This window comes from Babylonia areolata, chromosome 26 (genome assembly GCF_041734735.1).
Source record: "Babylonia areolata isolate BAREFJ2019XMU chromosome 26, ASM4173473v1, whole genome shotgun sequence".
NCBI classification, from domain to species: Eukaryota; Metazoa; Mollusca; class Gastropoda; order Neogastropoda; family Buccinidae; genus Babylonia; species Babylonia areolata.
In genome coordinates this window covers 19629038-19645652 of record NC_134901.1, presented here as the reverse complement: position 1 = coordinate 19645652, position 16615 = coordinate 19629038, and the positions used below count along the sequence as shown (strand labels likewise).

General features: G+C 38.7%; 1 protein-coding gene across 5 annotated transcripts in view; it reads left to right on the top strand.

Annotated features, from left to right (window-relative positions):
• The window catches only part of LOC143300706 (septin-7-like), an 88090-nt gene extending 77734 nt beyond the window's left edge, over positions 1-10356 (top strand). For all 5 annotated transcript variants that reach the window (XM_076614578.1, XM_076614574.1, XM_076614576.1 and 2 more), the window contains exons 9-13: positions 701-752; positions 1578-1694; positions 2922-3057; positions 4326-4471; positions 5210-10356. In XM_076614578.1, coding sequence (XP_076470693.1) covers positions 701-752; positions 1578-1694; positions 2922-3057; positions 4326-4471; positions 5210-5240 — 482 coding nt within the window. In that variant the 3' untranslated portion in view covers positions 5241-10356. The remainder of the gene's footprint in view (positions 1-700; positions 753-1577; positions 1695-2921; positions 3058-4325; positions 4472-5209) is intronic.
• Positions 10357-16615: the final 6259 nt, after the last annotated feature.

The window sequence follows — 16615 nt, the reverse complement described above, 5'->3', positions numbered from 1 at the left end:
AACCTTTTCCATGCTCACACTTTCTTTCACAGAAGTTTCTTTTCAGTAACATTAACAAATGTTCAGTTCTGTCTCCTTGATGTTGTTTTTCTTCTAGGTTTATATATATATCATTGTTTGTGCGTATGTATATATTTATGTATCCATGTATGTGTTTATACTTTCAACAATAGCTGTGTCATAAAAAAATGCATATAAAACAACCACCACCACCAAACAAGCACGATGTATACAGTTTGTCTTTCAGTACTGATTCTGTTTATGGGATCAGTACTTGTCAGCTTAGCGCTAATTATCAGAAGCATGGAGTGTTCATTAACTATCAGATGAAAAAAAATATTGATAAAGTATTGTGCTGAGTGTGGGAAAAATGTCAGATCTCTCTGCAGGGTATCTGTTCCAGTCATTCTTAGCAGCTGTGGAGTCCATCTGGTGTGTGGGAATCACTGGAAACAGGAACAGACAGTGCTGAAGATGTAGTTCAGAATAATAATAATTAAAAAAAAAAATGCTTGTGTTGGGGCAGAGTTCAGTTCAGTTCAGTTGAGTTACTCAAGGAGGCATCACTGTGCTCAGACGAATCCAGTTACGCTACACCACATCTGCTTAGCAAAAAAAAAACAACAACAAAAAACAACAACAACAGCAACCAAACATACAAATGACAGTTTTGATACATGATTTCCCTTTCTGCTTGCAGTGGAAAACCTGGAACACAATGACTTCATCGCTCTGCGTAACATGCTTATCAGGTATTGTCTTTCTTTCTGTACAGTCCTGTCTATCTTTGTCTGTCTTTCTTGCTTCCATCTTGCTATTTGGTGGAGGTGTGTAGATCTTCATGTTCACGATAGGTCTCCCACCTTCTCCTGACCCCTTCCCCCCCCGCCCCCCACCTGCTTTTCTCCCTTCGCCCCATTCAGTTGGTTTGTTTCATTGGTTTTCACTGTAATTTTTGCCTTCTTTATTTTGTTCTCTTCTGTTTGTAATGTCTTTGTGTGCATGTGTATATGGCTGTGTTGGTTTGTCTGTATGCTTTTGTTTGTGTGTGATTGTGAGGTATGTTTGTTGTATGTGTCATTGTGAGGTTTGTATGGTGTATGCATGTGAGGTATGTATGGAGCATGTGTGTACTGTGTGTGAGGTATGGTGTATGTGTGTGAGGTGTGTATGGTGCATGTGTGTGAGGTTTGACCAAAGTATGTGTGGTGCATATCTATCTGTCTATCTATCTATCTATTGTGTGAGAGGTATGATTGGTGTATGTATGAGGTTTGTTATGGTGCATGTGTTCAAGGTACGAATCTTGCATGTGTGTCAGGGGTGTATGTGTGCGACATGTGTGGTGCACATGTGTGATTTGTTGGAGAGGTATTTGATATGATCGATGTGTGTGAGTTGTGTACACTGCATGCAAAATATTTTTGAGGTAAATATGGAGTTTATGCGTGGTTTATCTCCTGGTATTTTGTAATTGCTCTGTAGCATGTCACCTACACATACATCTGTATTTCTATGTCTGGTGTGTGTGTGTGTGCTTGTGTTTGTGTGTGTGTGTGTGTGTGTGTGTGTCTCAGGACCCACATGCAAGACCTGAAGGACGTGACCAACAACGTACACTATGAGAACTTCCGCTACAACAAACTGGCGCCATCTTCCTCCGACAGTAGAATCAAACCTGGGTCCCTCACCAAGTCAGTACTGGCCCCCTGGGCTGTTGTTGTGTCTACTGCTGTTGTTGTGTCTGACTGTCTGCCTACCTGTCTTCATTTTTTGGTTTGCTGCCGGGACAGTTTTTTCACTGCATGTTGAATTTACTTATTTATTGTTAATTTTTATTTTTCATTTTATTTCAAGTTAAAAACACTGGATGTGTGTCATTTCTTGCATTGCATCAATTTTTTTTTCTTCTATTCACTACTAGTCATTGAAGTTTTCATTTTAGTGAAACACACTGGGTTTTTTTTTTTTTTGTGTGTGTGTGTAGTACATGATCAGTTTATCTTTTGGTATCATATACTGTACCATGCCAAACTGATGCAAACCAGGCCTATCTGTTTGCTCTTCTTAGTCAAAATTTTGCAGCAACTCGCTGATTTGATGTCTGCATTGGCTGTCTCTTTTAAGACAGCGTATTGATTTTATTATATTCTTTTTGGTTAGTAGAATGAGTTAATTTTTCATTTTGCTATCTCAGCTAGGTTTTCTCATGCAGTTCAGCACATCTTATTTCTTATTTCTCAAGCAGATTTTTCATACGCTGCATGCTCTAAATGTTTCATGTGGGATTGTATATTGGGATTCTGAATACACTGCAGGGATTTTCTTGGTATATAACATTTTATTGCAATCTACATTATTCTTATTATTACTATTAGAATTGTTTATGTATTAACACCTATTATTATTGTTGTTTTCTGCACACATTAGCACTTTTTGTTGATGTATAAGATCCAGAAAGGTTTCACATCATTTTACATTTGATTGCTGCAGAGTGGTGAGATATTGACAGAGAATTTGGGGAGTTTATAAAGAGGAAGGGGCACAGCTCAGTGCCAGACTGTCCCTCATTTTCATGAGAAGCTGTTCTGGCTGCTATGGATTTATTTTAGTCTTTTTCTTTGCAGTTTTTTTTTCTCATGTGTGTGTGTGTGTGTGTGTAAATCTCTCTCTCTCTCACTCTCTCTCTTTCTCTCCCCATACATGTATATCTGTGTAGATATAAGAATTTCTTGATACTAAACAAACTCAGCACTGCTAAGATGGCTGATGCAACCCGGCTCATTGCAGAAGAACACAACACTATGATGGGGATGGCATATGTGCGTGTGTGTATGTATGCGTATGTGTGTATGTTCTGTGTATGTGTGTGTGTGTGCATGTGTGTGTGTGTGTGTGTGTGTGTACGTGTGTGTGTGCAGAGACCCCCTGACCCAGATGGCGGAGGAGCGACAGGAGCACAACCTGAAGATGAAGAAGATGGAGGCGGAGATGGAGCAGGTGTTTGAGATGAAGGTCAAGGAGAAGAAACAGAAGCTGCAGGACTCTGAGGCTGATGTAAGCCCTCTGTGTTTTTCCATCGGTGCAGATCATTTCTTAATAATGTTATTTACAAAATTGAGGTGACCTGGATGGAATAGACTTTTTAGTCATAGTGTCTGTCCAAAGGTACTTGTGAGTTTGTTTACATTTCTTCTTTTCCTTTTCTTTCTTTCTTTTTTTTGTGTGTGTGTGTCTTTACTGTCATGTTAAGTTTGAAGCCAGTTTTATTATTTTTTTAAACTTTTTTTGTTGTTGTAAAGATAAGAAAAAGAAGAGTATAACATAGACAGTGAGTGAGCATGATATGAATGAGCATTACTTTAAAGAAAAAGAAGACATTAAAAACAAAAGATTCTTTATTTGACTGCTTGTCATGGAATATAATTTAAAACAAATTTATGTATGATTATTTTTCTGTTACATATTTGTGTGTTGTATCATGCTGTGGTGCAGTATATAGTGTGGCGTGTATGGTGTGGTGTGTGTTATTTGTGTGTTGTATCATGCTGTGGTGTAGTATATAGTATGGCGTGTATGGTGTGGTGTGTGTGTTGTTTGTGTGTTGTATCATGCTGTGGTGCAGCATATAGTGTGGCGTGTGTGGTGTGGTGTGTGTTGTTTGTGTGTTGTATCATGCTGTGGTGCAGTATATAGTGTGGCGTGTATGGTGTGGAGTGTGTTATTTGTGTGTTGTATCATGCTGTGGTGTAGTATATAGTATGGCGTGTATGGTGTGGTGTGTGTGTTGTTTGTGTGTTGTATCATGCTGTGGTGCAGCATATAGTGTGGCGTGTATAGTGTGGTGTGTGTTATATGTGTGTTGTATCATGCTGTGTGTGTTGTATCATGCAGCATATAGTGTGGCGTGTGTGGTGTGGTGTTATTTGTGTGTTGTATCATGCTGTGGTGCAGCATATAGTGTGGCGTGTATGGTGTGGTGTGTGTTATGTGTGTTGTATCATGCTGTGTGTTGTATCATGCAGCATATAGTGTGGCGTGTGTGGTGTGTGTGTTGTTTGTGTGTTGTATCATGCTGTGGTGCAGCATATAGTGTGGCGTGTATAGTGTGGTGTGTGTTATATGTGTGTTGTATCATGCTGTGTGTGTTGTATCATGCAGCATATAGTGTGGCGTGTGTGGTGTGGTGGTAGGCCATGTTGGGGATGTGAAGTGTGGGGTGATGAGTTGTGGTCTGAAATGCTGTGTATTGCGTGATGCAATGTGTCGTGTTTAGTGTGCTGTGTACGCATGTGTTAACATTTCCCCTTCCATGCGGCCAACAGTTGCAGAAGAGGTCGGAGCAGATGAAGAAGAGTCTGGAGCAGCAGCAGCAGGAGCTTGACGAGAAGTGGAAGGCCTTTGAGAAGGAGAAGGGCGCCTGGGAGGAGCAGTGGGGGGAGCGCCGGAGGTCCCTGGAGAACCTCAAAGAGTATGTTGGGGCTTGGGAGGGCTGTCAGTCTCAGACTGGTTGTCTCCTCGTCCGTCGGTCTGTGTGTTGTGTGTACAAAGAGTATGTGGGGCTTTGGGCACTGTCAGTGTCTGTTTCTTCTTCTCCTCTGTCTGTGTGCTGTGTGTACAAAGTGTGTGTGGGGCTTGGTAACCTCTGTCAGTGTGTCTGTGTTTGTTTTCTTCTCAGTGTGTGTGTGTGTGTGTGTGTGTGTGTGTGTGCATTTCTCTCAGGTCTGTATATTTGATTTTTTTTGTGTTGTTTCTCTCTTACACAAATTTGCTCATCGGCATGTGTGGATATGTTCACTCTTATAATCCCATGCATACATGCAGGCTAGCCTACACACACGTTCCCACACACACACACCAAAACCCGCACTTGTACAGTCTCATGCTTGCATACAGGCTGGCCTACATACACACATTCCCACCCACACCACTCGCACACACCGACACCCACACACTCCCTCACACACACATGCATCTGATACCACTCAAGTGAAAAGATGTTGAAGAACAAACACAGCTAAAGAGGTTTCAGAACCATACTTTATTAAGAACCAAGCACAAAAACAAAACAGCACACATGCATAAAAGAAAAAGAACAAACTTTCAAATATACTTTGAGAGAGCTTGTTCTTACCTCTTACATTGTTTAGTATATTCTTCTGTGTTTGCATATTACAATCCAAGTGTGTGTGTGTGTGTGTGTGTGCAGCACAAAGAAGGACAAGAAGAGACTTTTCTAGGAGCAAGGATTTTTACCGCCGCTTCAAGGACTGATCAGAGACCATGACCAACATGTACACTACTGTGGTCTCCCTGCTGTGCTGTATTCATGTGAACAATCCTATGGCAACCTCCACTTGGCCGTCTCCATGTGGTAATGTGGCAGTGTCCAATGTGGCTGTCTCACACAGGACACAAGTCATCATGTAATGGTTCTGTGGCAGTCTTCATGTGGGGGGGTGTTTCTATCCTGAACCTTCCATCAGGCAGCCATCAAGTCTTCACCCCAGTGTTCGGATCACGCTATCATCGTTTTCACCCTGCAGACAACCAAGCTATGTTGGGATCAAAGACATTGTGTTCATTTACCAGTTGGCTGAGTAGCTTGCAAGTTCAGTTTTCTTTCCTCCCATAAGTTGTGTGCAGTACCCTGTGTTCATGACGTGAATAGTTTGGTAGTTAGGCAGAGCATCATCACCAAGAAAGCATGGCGTGATTCACTGACGAAGTGAGGGCATGGTTTTCGTCATCCCTGAATTTGTATTTTGCCAAACGTAACAGTTCCAAGAGCTGCAGCATTATTTGTTCACCCACCCTTGTGGTTTCCAGTCCATACAGTATTGCTTTTGCTTTTCACCTTTCTTACATCACGGAATCATTTGGGTGTGTAACACTTGGCGACAGTCCATAATGTTGAGGTCTTTCTTTGGTCAGTTGTTCAGCCAGCAGGAAGACTGATCGTCTGTCAGCACACCAATAGACGCTGTGGTGGGGTCCAGAAAAGGTTTTGAACATTTCACATTTGATTGCTGCATAACAGTGAGATCCAAAATCTTGACAGAGAATTTGGAAGTGTTGTAAAGGGGAAGGGGCACAACTCACTGCCAGACTGTCCATCATTGTCATCATCATCGTCACAATCGTTTCCGGCTGCCATGGTTTTTACGTTGGTCTTCCTCTCTTTTCTTTGCAATATTTTGTACTGCCATTTTGTTCACATCTGTCTTGGGGACGTGTGCATGAAATGAGTTTTTTGTGAAGTTCGGTACTTGGTTACAGACATGCTAAAGTGTGATTGTGTGTGTGTGTGTGTGTGTGTTCCTGAAATTGATGTCAAACAAATATTCTTTTGGTGTGTTGTATGTGTGATAGTGAAGTACAATGATTGGTCACAGACATGCCAAAGCATACATGTTCCATGGGTTAATGTCAAACCAATTTTGTTTTAATTTTTTGCAGTATACAATGATCTTTTTACCCACATTTAAGAAGTTGAAGAGGGCCATTTTTCAATACTGGTTGTAAAGAAGAAAACATTTTGAAGTGGCAGGATCATTTTCCTGCTCTAAGTTTGTGTAGGTAGTGTGCGCAGGATAATCACATGTAAATTATTAATATATATGTAAAACTTTTTGCATATAACCGAATGGCTTAGTAGTTCTCTGCGGTCACCATCACATTTTCACAAAAAAAGAATATGGCATCTGGCATGCTGTTAATTAAATTTATTTGGTGCTTATCTCTTGCCAACTTTGCCAGTTGAAGTAGTTATAGAAGGATCAGGTGCTTTGGAACACCAGACTTTGCTTATAATCAGTGTCTGTGGGGAGGCGGTAGATTCTTTTGATTCTTGTATTTGTAAACTGGAGTTGAGTGAATAATTTGGCTTGTCATTTTCATACACTGACATATTTGTTCATGAAGAAGGTAAAGCAGAATATGCATGGCCTGCCAGCTATCCAAAAGAGCAGCAGTAGATCCTGTACTTGAGTCAGTGAATTGGGACATTTTTTTTTTTAAATCTAAAAGAGAAATTGCTGACATGTTTGCTGATAAAAATGTGACAAATGAAAGAACACTGGCATTGCATCCAGAGAACAACACAAAGTTGTGACAGTCAACAATTTTATATTATTAGGACTCAGAAAGGGAATTTACTCATTGTTGATACAAGATCCAACTAAAAAAATTTTCATTGTTTAAAATGTTGCAAACTGCAGTATTTTTTGTTTGTTTGTTTTGTACTGGTAGTAAGTTTGGTTTTTTGCTCGGTTTCAGACATAAAGTTCAGGTCTGTTTGAAAACAATTTCTATGCATTTCCAGAGTGGTATGTTTAGATGGAACAGATTAAACGGCTTTGGGAGGAAAGTGTTAAGTCAAACCAGAGCTGTACAGCATTAACCTGTTCATTTTTTCTTTTTTGTAAAATCTTTTTTTTTTCTTTATGCCATGCCAGAAATTTTGAAAATCCAAAATGATAATCACTGTTTACATATTTTATGCGAGTTTATTGTCAGATTTTGTCATTTTCCCATTTTAACTTTGTTGTCTTTTTTTTTTTTTAACCTTAATTGTTTGTACCGGTACATTATGTTATATGTCTGTGTTAGAAGTGGTACCTTGTAAAACTTCACTTTTCCCTTATCTGATGTTTCATGTGTTACTGGAAAGTACAATCAGTTGGTTTGCGCCTTATGGCCGTCTCTATCGAGTACAAGCTTGAATCTGTGGTAGTGTTTTTTTGTATTGTGTTGTTTTGTTTTATTTTACATTATTACATCTTTCTTGGTTGGTAGACTAATTGGGCAGGTGTATACTGTTGGTTATTTCCTTGTTTTTTGACAATGCCAACAGATGTGTGTGTCACTGATGTATGTGGTCTTCAAACACTTGCCATGGTTACTGTAGCTGAACCAGCTCAGAATGTGTTCTTATATTGCGCAAACTCACCACACAGTGGGTTCTAAGCACCTCTCATGAACCGACTCGTATACAATAGTGCATAATGGCATGACAACAGCACAGGAATACATCCAAGAAAAAGAAAAACATAATGTATAGATACATGTTCTTGTCTGGTGTCTGTAATGTAGTGTTTTTCCGTGACAATGTGCAATGAACTGTCAGGTACAAAGTTAGGGGCTTCATACATCATGCTATGAGCTGTGTATGGATTGTCTCTTCCTGTTTAATGTTTGTATTTTCTTCTTCTTCTTTGTGCTGTAGCTCATCGGTTTACTTGTATGGGAAGATAACACTTCTTTAAAAGACTAACAGTAGAATTCTTTCAAAGATTTTCAGCAGTATTATGTGCAATATAGCATTTTTTTTCCCCTGATTTTTTTAATTGATCCTTTAAAAAGTTCGGTAGGTGGTCATTTTTGACAGTTGTCGTATTGTGTGTGTCGGACCAATGAAACGAAAACTTGCTCATGAAGTGCTCTTGCTTCATTAGAAGATTCACTTCCATTTGGCTCAGAGTCCATCCGGCTGCACAAAGCCACATCAGGGCTGAAATTGTGGATGTCAGAGGGCATCAGAAAAAGCAATCATCTCTGTAGCCAGTGATCAGATTATATTTCCAGTAATATCAGGGAGCGATTTTCTTCTATTTTGCTTGAGTAGAAGCAGATTGCCACTGCTTGGAAATGACCGGAAAAGGTGTGGTTGTTTCCCTTGCAGTTACATCAGAGGCTTTGTATGATTTTTTTTTCATACATCTAGGCAGGAAGAGAAAAGATTTGGAAGGAAATTTGAGTATTGGGGTTATACTGTAATTTGTGTGTGTGTTTGAGACTCCTGTATTGTAATCGTGACGTTAACTCAAAATGAGGTCAGAATCAAAATGACTTTTTGTGCAAAATCAAAACATGATCTGATTCAAACTACTGAGTTGGTGCAATATCAGAACTGACGGAAAGGACTGCTCAGTTGATTGACACAATTATCGTGTCAATTATCTTGAAAAACATCTCAGGAGTGTTTCAGAAAATTTAAATGTAAAGAAGTTTGGAAAAAGAAAAGATGATTTAGGCGTTTGCGTATCATGTATAATTTGGATAAGGACAGAAGTATTACAATGATTTTGCTGTCAGTATATTGTGTGCAAGGTAGACATTTGCTGTTCTTTGTTTTTCTGTTATATGTTGCTCATTTTAAAGTGTGTGGTGGCTGGGTCCTTGACAAGGAGGCATGTACTTTGTCATACTGAAGATTCAGTCCGTGCTTCAGGACTGGATCAGTCACAGATATTGTTCACCCTCTTTAGCTTGAAAACCAACAGGCACAATCCGTTGTCATCAGACAGATAGAAGCCACCTTTTTTTTTTTCTTTCAGACATTTTTTTTCTTTCAGACATTTTTTTTTTCTTTCAGACATTTTTTTTTCTTTCAGACATTTTTTTTTTTTTTTCGAATTCTTCCATTGCTTTGATGTCCGTGTTTGATACATGTTGGTGCTTACATCTCCTGTGGTATGTATTCTTTATTATTAGCGTCAGTCATTTGATTAAGTGTACAGAAATTGCTGGTTGGATGATTGAAATTGTTTGTTCGTTTCTCTCTGGATTTTGTGATCTGGTCATATTTCATGTTTAAAGGTACATAACTTTCATGCTTGAGTATTCGTCGGGTATTATTTTGGTTGGTGTTTTTGTTTACACGTATGTTCAAAGTGAGAATTGTAGATCTTGTATTTTGCAGGCTGTGCTTGGTTAGGCTTCTTCTGCTGGCATGAGCTGCAGATCTCACAGATACTCATATGACAGTTTGATAATAAACACACCAAAATGTTATGGATCTGCTATAACTTTACTTAATTCTAAGATTTTGGAATGGGGGGAAAAAAGATCAATAACAGTGGAGAGAAAGACTGTTTTAGATCTCCTGTACATTTACAGAATACTAAGAGCATTTTGGAATGGGGGGGGAAAAAAAGAGATAAATAATAATGGAGAGAGAAAGACAGATAAATGTCTTCTTTTGCTTTACTAAGCTATTCTGACACCCCCCTCCTCCCTGTTCCTTCCCCCTGCTCACTCTGTCTCTGAGATGAACTGTTTATTCTAAACCTACAATATTTTGTTGCTGCATGCATGTAACACCATTGACCGAAAGGCAAGCGCTTGGCTGTTGGCAAACACTTCCTTAAAACTAAAACGTGTGTGGCTTTCATTTTCATTTAAGGCAATGTTTGCTCATGTTTTATTTGTGTGAATTGTCAGCTGTAGACTAAAATACTGTGCCTAATCTGTTATTTTGTTAATATTTTTACTTAAATTTTTTTAAAAACTTTCCTATTTTGTTATTTTGTTGTTGCATCTTTTCTTTTCTCACTGTTGTTTTTTTTTTTTCTTCTCTTAAAAATTTCTCTTCTACACCCAACTTCATGTAATATTGCCCAGATTCTGTTATTTAGTCTTGTTTTCAATTTAATTTTGAAATGCTGGCACTTGACTTTGGTGTAGCCTCACCAAATTTTGTGTTTGTATATATTTATTTCATTGTTTTCCTGTGTTGGCTGGGCTATAAGCAACATAATTTGATCAGTGTAATCACACTTTTTTTTTTTTTAATATGTATTATCCCACTCACTTTGGTTTCAGCATATTTATTGGTAGAGAAATACTCAATTTTGTACTAACATAATAAACTCTGCATTTATTTTGAACATGAAATATGTCCTGCAGTTATGTTTTAATTACAAAAAAAAAATGTTGTTGTTGTTGTTGTAAATTGACGTCACATATTGTCTTGGATTTGCGTGCAAAGTGTGCGCCAAAGTAAATCGTTGTATCTATGTCAGTGTATTTTGTGAATATTCAGTGCCGTTTTCTTTTTTTTTTTTTTGGTTGGTTGGTTCTGTCTGTCCTCATGGTAATGTTCATTGTGTTCATTCATGGTTCACTGTCTGTCTGTGGATGAATTCCTTATTAAATCAGTGTAGTGTATTTGTGATGTGCAGCTATTCTGTTATTTTGTAAGCCTCATCCAATACATTGTTTTTAAAGAAAGTTTGAATTGTTCTGTTGTCTTAGAGAGTTTTTGTGGTGTGTATTTCTGAATTTATATTTGTTTTTTAAAAAAAAATTTTCACATGTATATTGGTTTTTCACTATATTTAAAAGATACAAACAAAACAGTGTATTTGTGAATTCATATATTTAATTTTTACATGTATATATTTTGGTTTTTCAGTATATTTTGTACATAAAAACAAGACAAAAACGAAACGGAGAAATAGACAAAAATAACAAAAACATATTAAAAAAAATCTGACCAACAAACATGACTGATTTACAAAAATTACACATTGAATTTCAAGCTTGTCATTCCCCCACACCCTACATCCAGTCTGAAGCAGCCTTGACAAGTGAAAGTGTCTGTTCCATGAAACGTCTGACTTTACCCAATTAGATGATCAAATACTACCCTCTAAAGATTTTACTCTGGTTTGGCTGTCAGGAAAAAAATAAAGTTAAATCTTGATACATCTTGAACAACTGATTTGAAATTATCCATATTTTTCTGTTTTGATGAGAAAGTATTCTCTCTCTTCTTTTTGCGTGAAACTTCTTACTTCAACAAAGATTTCAAATCTGCTCAACAGTTTTGAATACTTGCAGCTGAAAAATCATTGGGGGAAAAAAAAAAGAAAAGAAAGAAAGAAAGAATGCTCGCTACAAACACATGGTGGCAAACAAAATATAGAAGTAATTGAATTTTTTAAAAATGCAACACTGACCCCTGTCAACACCCACACCTGAAAATTAAAAAAAAAAAAAAAAAAATTCTGAAATTTTTTTTTTTTTTTTCCTACCTGGGATTGGGTGTGTGTCTGTGTGTGTGTGTCTGCAGATGAGTTAGTCACATTTCCATTTTTGTTCACCCTCAAATACTGCACAGATAGCTCAAATTTGCTGGATAAATCTGACCTCTGTCAACCCAATTGCTGTGAAATCTGGTAGTCAAGGAGGAATAACTCACTCATTTTGTACAAAAGAAAAGTGATTATGTCCCTTACACCACCACACCAGTGTCCCGAGATGCAATGAAGTGTTTATGCATTGCGTCTATTTACAATACAACGTTCCATCCGTTCTGAACCCAAAATTACACACAGCCTTCATATGAATGCTGACGAGCACGTGTACTTCTGCACAAAAGCTCTGTTGAGTAGAAGGTATAAGTGCCAATGAAAACCTGCAATATAGACCTAATGTTGTTAACAAGTATGTATCATTAACCTTTGTCTAGTTTGATGCACTAAGAGCATCTGCTTCAATTGCACATTTGACTGGCTTGGTCTTCCTGGTATACCACATTATTTTCTGTAACTAGACAGTAAAAAGACATTCTGAGTTCTCCAAAACTGTACATTGTATAGTAATATGCGAAAACACACACACACACACAGGGAAGGGAAGGGTTCTCAAGGAGAAAAAAAGTTTCCCTTTTTTCCAACGTTATCATGATTCATATTCCAACATCATCACAAAAGACCAGGAACAATCAGTATTGCACATAAAAATGACATCACACATGTGATCACACGCACGCACACACACGGTCACAAGTTGATTTTTCTGAATTTTGCCAGGGACAAATCCTTTTCTTGCCGTGGGTTCTTTCTCGTGCACAATAGACAAAAGTTTATCGTCTGAACTGAAAGACTTGCACCCAGACCACCACTCAAGGCCAAAGGAGCTGAGAACCATTCACACTGTGTTGGCTTCGATGGACAACCATGTTGATGATGATTATGGTGATGATGTTGCTGCAGATGATGATGTTGGTGATGACGATGGTGATGGTGAGTTAGATGACATGATGATGATGTTGGTGATGATGGTTGATAGTCCACTCCTTCTCATCTTTCCTTCTCTTTGTGATAGTCAGGGAGATCAGCTGAGACCTACAATCATAATTATAATGACTGATCAACAATCATAGAATAGTCTGACGAAATTAAAATCTAAAAATTTAAAATCTCTCTCTCTCAGTAAAAAAAAATTAAAAAAGAGAGAGAGAAGGAATTGAAGCACAAAGAGATCCACAGGCTGGGATTAAAGAGAGTTTAAATACAAACGGAAGGGGAGAGAAAGTGAGAGAGAGAGTGGTCAAAAACAGGAGAGGAATATGAAATACATTTCAATATTCAATGTCTTGTCCATTCCCTGCGTCGGCCTGGATAATTATAGAATAAATTATGACAATCAACTATTATAATTGTTACTCAAACGACACAAATGAAAACCATAATTTTCGCTTTAAGCGCTTCTTGTCTTCAGGTTTGCAGATAAACAAGGGGCAGGGATCAGGTTTGACATCGGTCATTGACGCATTTAATTTTGAAATGACCTATTGTTTTTCAAGTTGCCAGGTCACATGACTTATTGTTTTTATGACCAGTCGGTCAACCAAAGTAACTCTCTCTCTCTCTCTCTCTCTTTAACGATCGCGATCGCTTTGTCGTCTGCTCCTACAGGAAATGACTATAAACTGGTTTATTAAAATACGGATCCGTGACGAAACGAAATCCGAAACGAATCTTTATCGCTGCCTTTCGCGAGCTTCGGCGAGAAGAATTGGCGTTCCCACTTTTGCATTAACCGAGTGCAGTTCCGGGAAAACTGAAAGTAGACTTCTGCTTTCAGTTTACAATCAGACCAGTTTACAATGAATGACCAGAATGGCCAATGTATTACATTTTCCTTTCATTTGTGCATTATTAAAGTTTGAAAAAGCCCGGGATGGCTGATATTTGACCTATTGATTTTCAAAATGACCTATTGATTTTATGTTCTTCCGGTCATATGACCTATTGTCTATTGAACCCAACCTGATCTCTGAAGGGGTATAAGTAATAAGATCACACAATTCGACTGCGAAGGAAATGTGTGATTGTCGAGATTTACAATTTATCTATGGATGTTTTCTCTTTAAATAACATTTTTCCAAGTTTCTGTCAAATCATAATCTGGACTGTAATCGGGTGTGTGTGGAAGTGATAGTGGGGGGTGGAGGTGGTGGTAGGTAAAATGGCGTTCAGAAACAACTCCCATACAGGTCCACCGCAGTAGAGTTGAGTTTAACGTGTTACTGGCTAGCATGTGCACAGACTTCTAATCTATGTAATAAAGTCCGTGGCAGGCACACATACCCCAGATGTAAAGTTGCGGGTCAAGACTTAGGTTTTGGGATCCCTACAGCTCCTCTTCAGTTCATATACACTCCATCTAACACTGTGAACACTAGCAAAGGCAGCGGAAGTGTAAAAAAAAAGAAAAAAAAAAAAAAAAAGAAAGAAAAAAAAAAAGCATTGTTCTATTTAACACTGGATCAATCCCTACAGTTCAGAACATACACACAGAAGAGACATGCAAGACAAAGCAAACATTGTGATATCGATACACTGCACCAAATTATTGTAAAATCGGTATTTTTTTTTGTTAATATGGTCAGCAAATAAGTGAGGCTTAAAAAAAAAAAAAAAAAAGGCAAGAAGGAATCATCAAATAACTTAGGACTGTTTAAATTACAACTGGTAAGATGAAGGGAGACAACTTCGAGCTGCTACGTTGCTGTTTGGCCCTTCTTATCACCTTGCTTGGATACATGTAAATAAGAGGTGCTGGAACCACTTTGGAACGCTAGACACACTCTATCCGGACAGAAATGCAGGGCTCAACCCCCTCAAACAATGCAAGCTTCACAGAACAAAGACCAAGATTTTCTGCTGGAACAGCGCAAACCTCACTAACAAAGACCCAATATTTTCTCCTCAAACAATGCAAGCTTCACAGCCAAACAAAGACCCAGGATTCACTCCCTCGAACAATGCAAGCTTCACTGAACAAAGACTCAAGACTCTCTCAAACAATGCAAACTACTGAAAAAAGACCCGACCACGACTCTCCCCCCCTTGAACAATGCCAACTTCACGGAACAAAGACCTAGGACTGTCCCCCTCGAACAGTGCCTGCTTCATGGAACAAAGACCTAGGACTGTCCCCCTCGAACAATGCCTGCTTCACGGAACAAAGACCTAGGACTCTCCCCCCTTGAACAATGCCAGCTTCATGGAACAAAGACCTAGGACTCTCCCCCTCGAACAATGCCAGCTTCACGGAACAAAGACCTAGGACTCTCCCCCTTGAACAATGCCAGCTTCATGGAACAAAGACCTAGGACTCTCCCCCTCGAACAATGCCTGCTTCACGGAACAAAGACCTAGGACTCTCCCCCTCGAACAATGCCTGCTTCATGGAACAAAGACCTAGGACTCTCCCCCTTGAACAATGCCAGCTTCACGGAACAAAGACCCAGGACTCTCCCCCTCAAACAATGCCAGCTTCATGGAACAAAGACCCAAGATTTTCTCCTCAAACAATGCAATTTTCACCGAACAAAGACAACACTTTCTCCTCGAACAATGCCCGCTTCACCCAACAAAGAGGTGTTTAGACTTTCTCCCCAACAATGCAAGATTCACTGAACAACACCCAACACTCGCACTCTCGAGCACTGCAATGCAAGCACCACGTACCAAACCAAGACCAAAGTCCTGAACAACTTGACCTTAAGGGCCTCAGCCATCAGGTTGTTAAACACCACTCTACTAACAACGAAGATGAAGATTTATTAACATTTTTATACTGCCAGAGCCTAAAATTAAAGCTATTTAGGCAGTAACTGACCTACATGCTATTCAAAAAAGGATAATTATATACATGAACTAAATATAAGATTGCCTGGCAATGAAAATAAAGAACAAGAAAAATACAAAAGATCCGATACTGAAACATCCATGTAAGTTCCTTAGTACACTGCATAAAACAAGTCACAATAAGACACATCACATACACTGGATTTGCCACAAATAATCCAAACGGGGACACTGCATAAAAACCTGTACCCAAGACAAAAGTTGGCAGGGCCCGGATAAGAAAACCAAAAATATGATCATCAAAAAATAAAATAAAATACAGTCAGATTACGATATTAATTACAGGCGCAAAAATATCTGTATGTCTACAGCCCAATGCAGTAAATAAAGTGTCACTTTGTGAAAAAAAAAGGCATCGGAGCCTGAGTAAAGTGGATGAAATTTGACCCATGATATAAAACATTGCGATAAGGCTAAATGAACAATTATAATGTACAGGACGGAAGGCGACTGCTAATAGTTGTGTACCTTTGTTAAAAAGAACAGGAATTACAGTACTTTCTTTCACAGTTAACTCTCTTTGCCTCATGCAGCCTACATGTCTTATCCATCTCTCAGCATCACGTTCTGTCGTACAGGCAATAAATGAATACAGAAAAATACACTACAAGAAACACTCACAATGGCAGAGAGAAAAAAGACAGACGCAGAATCATAACGATTGGGAATTACTGCGTCATTTAGAGTTAAGAAATGTCCTGCACACATGAATACGTGCACAGAATTATTCACAATGTCGAGACGATCTAGTGCGATAAAAACACAACTACAGAAAAAGAACAAAACTAAAAGAGCTAAAGCTAACAGATCATTTTGCACAACAACTTTATGACAGAATGAGAAACCGGCCGTTTACTCACCCTTGGACAGCAATGTAGAGACTGTCA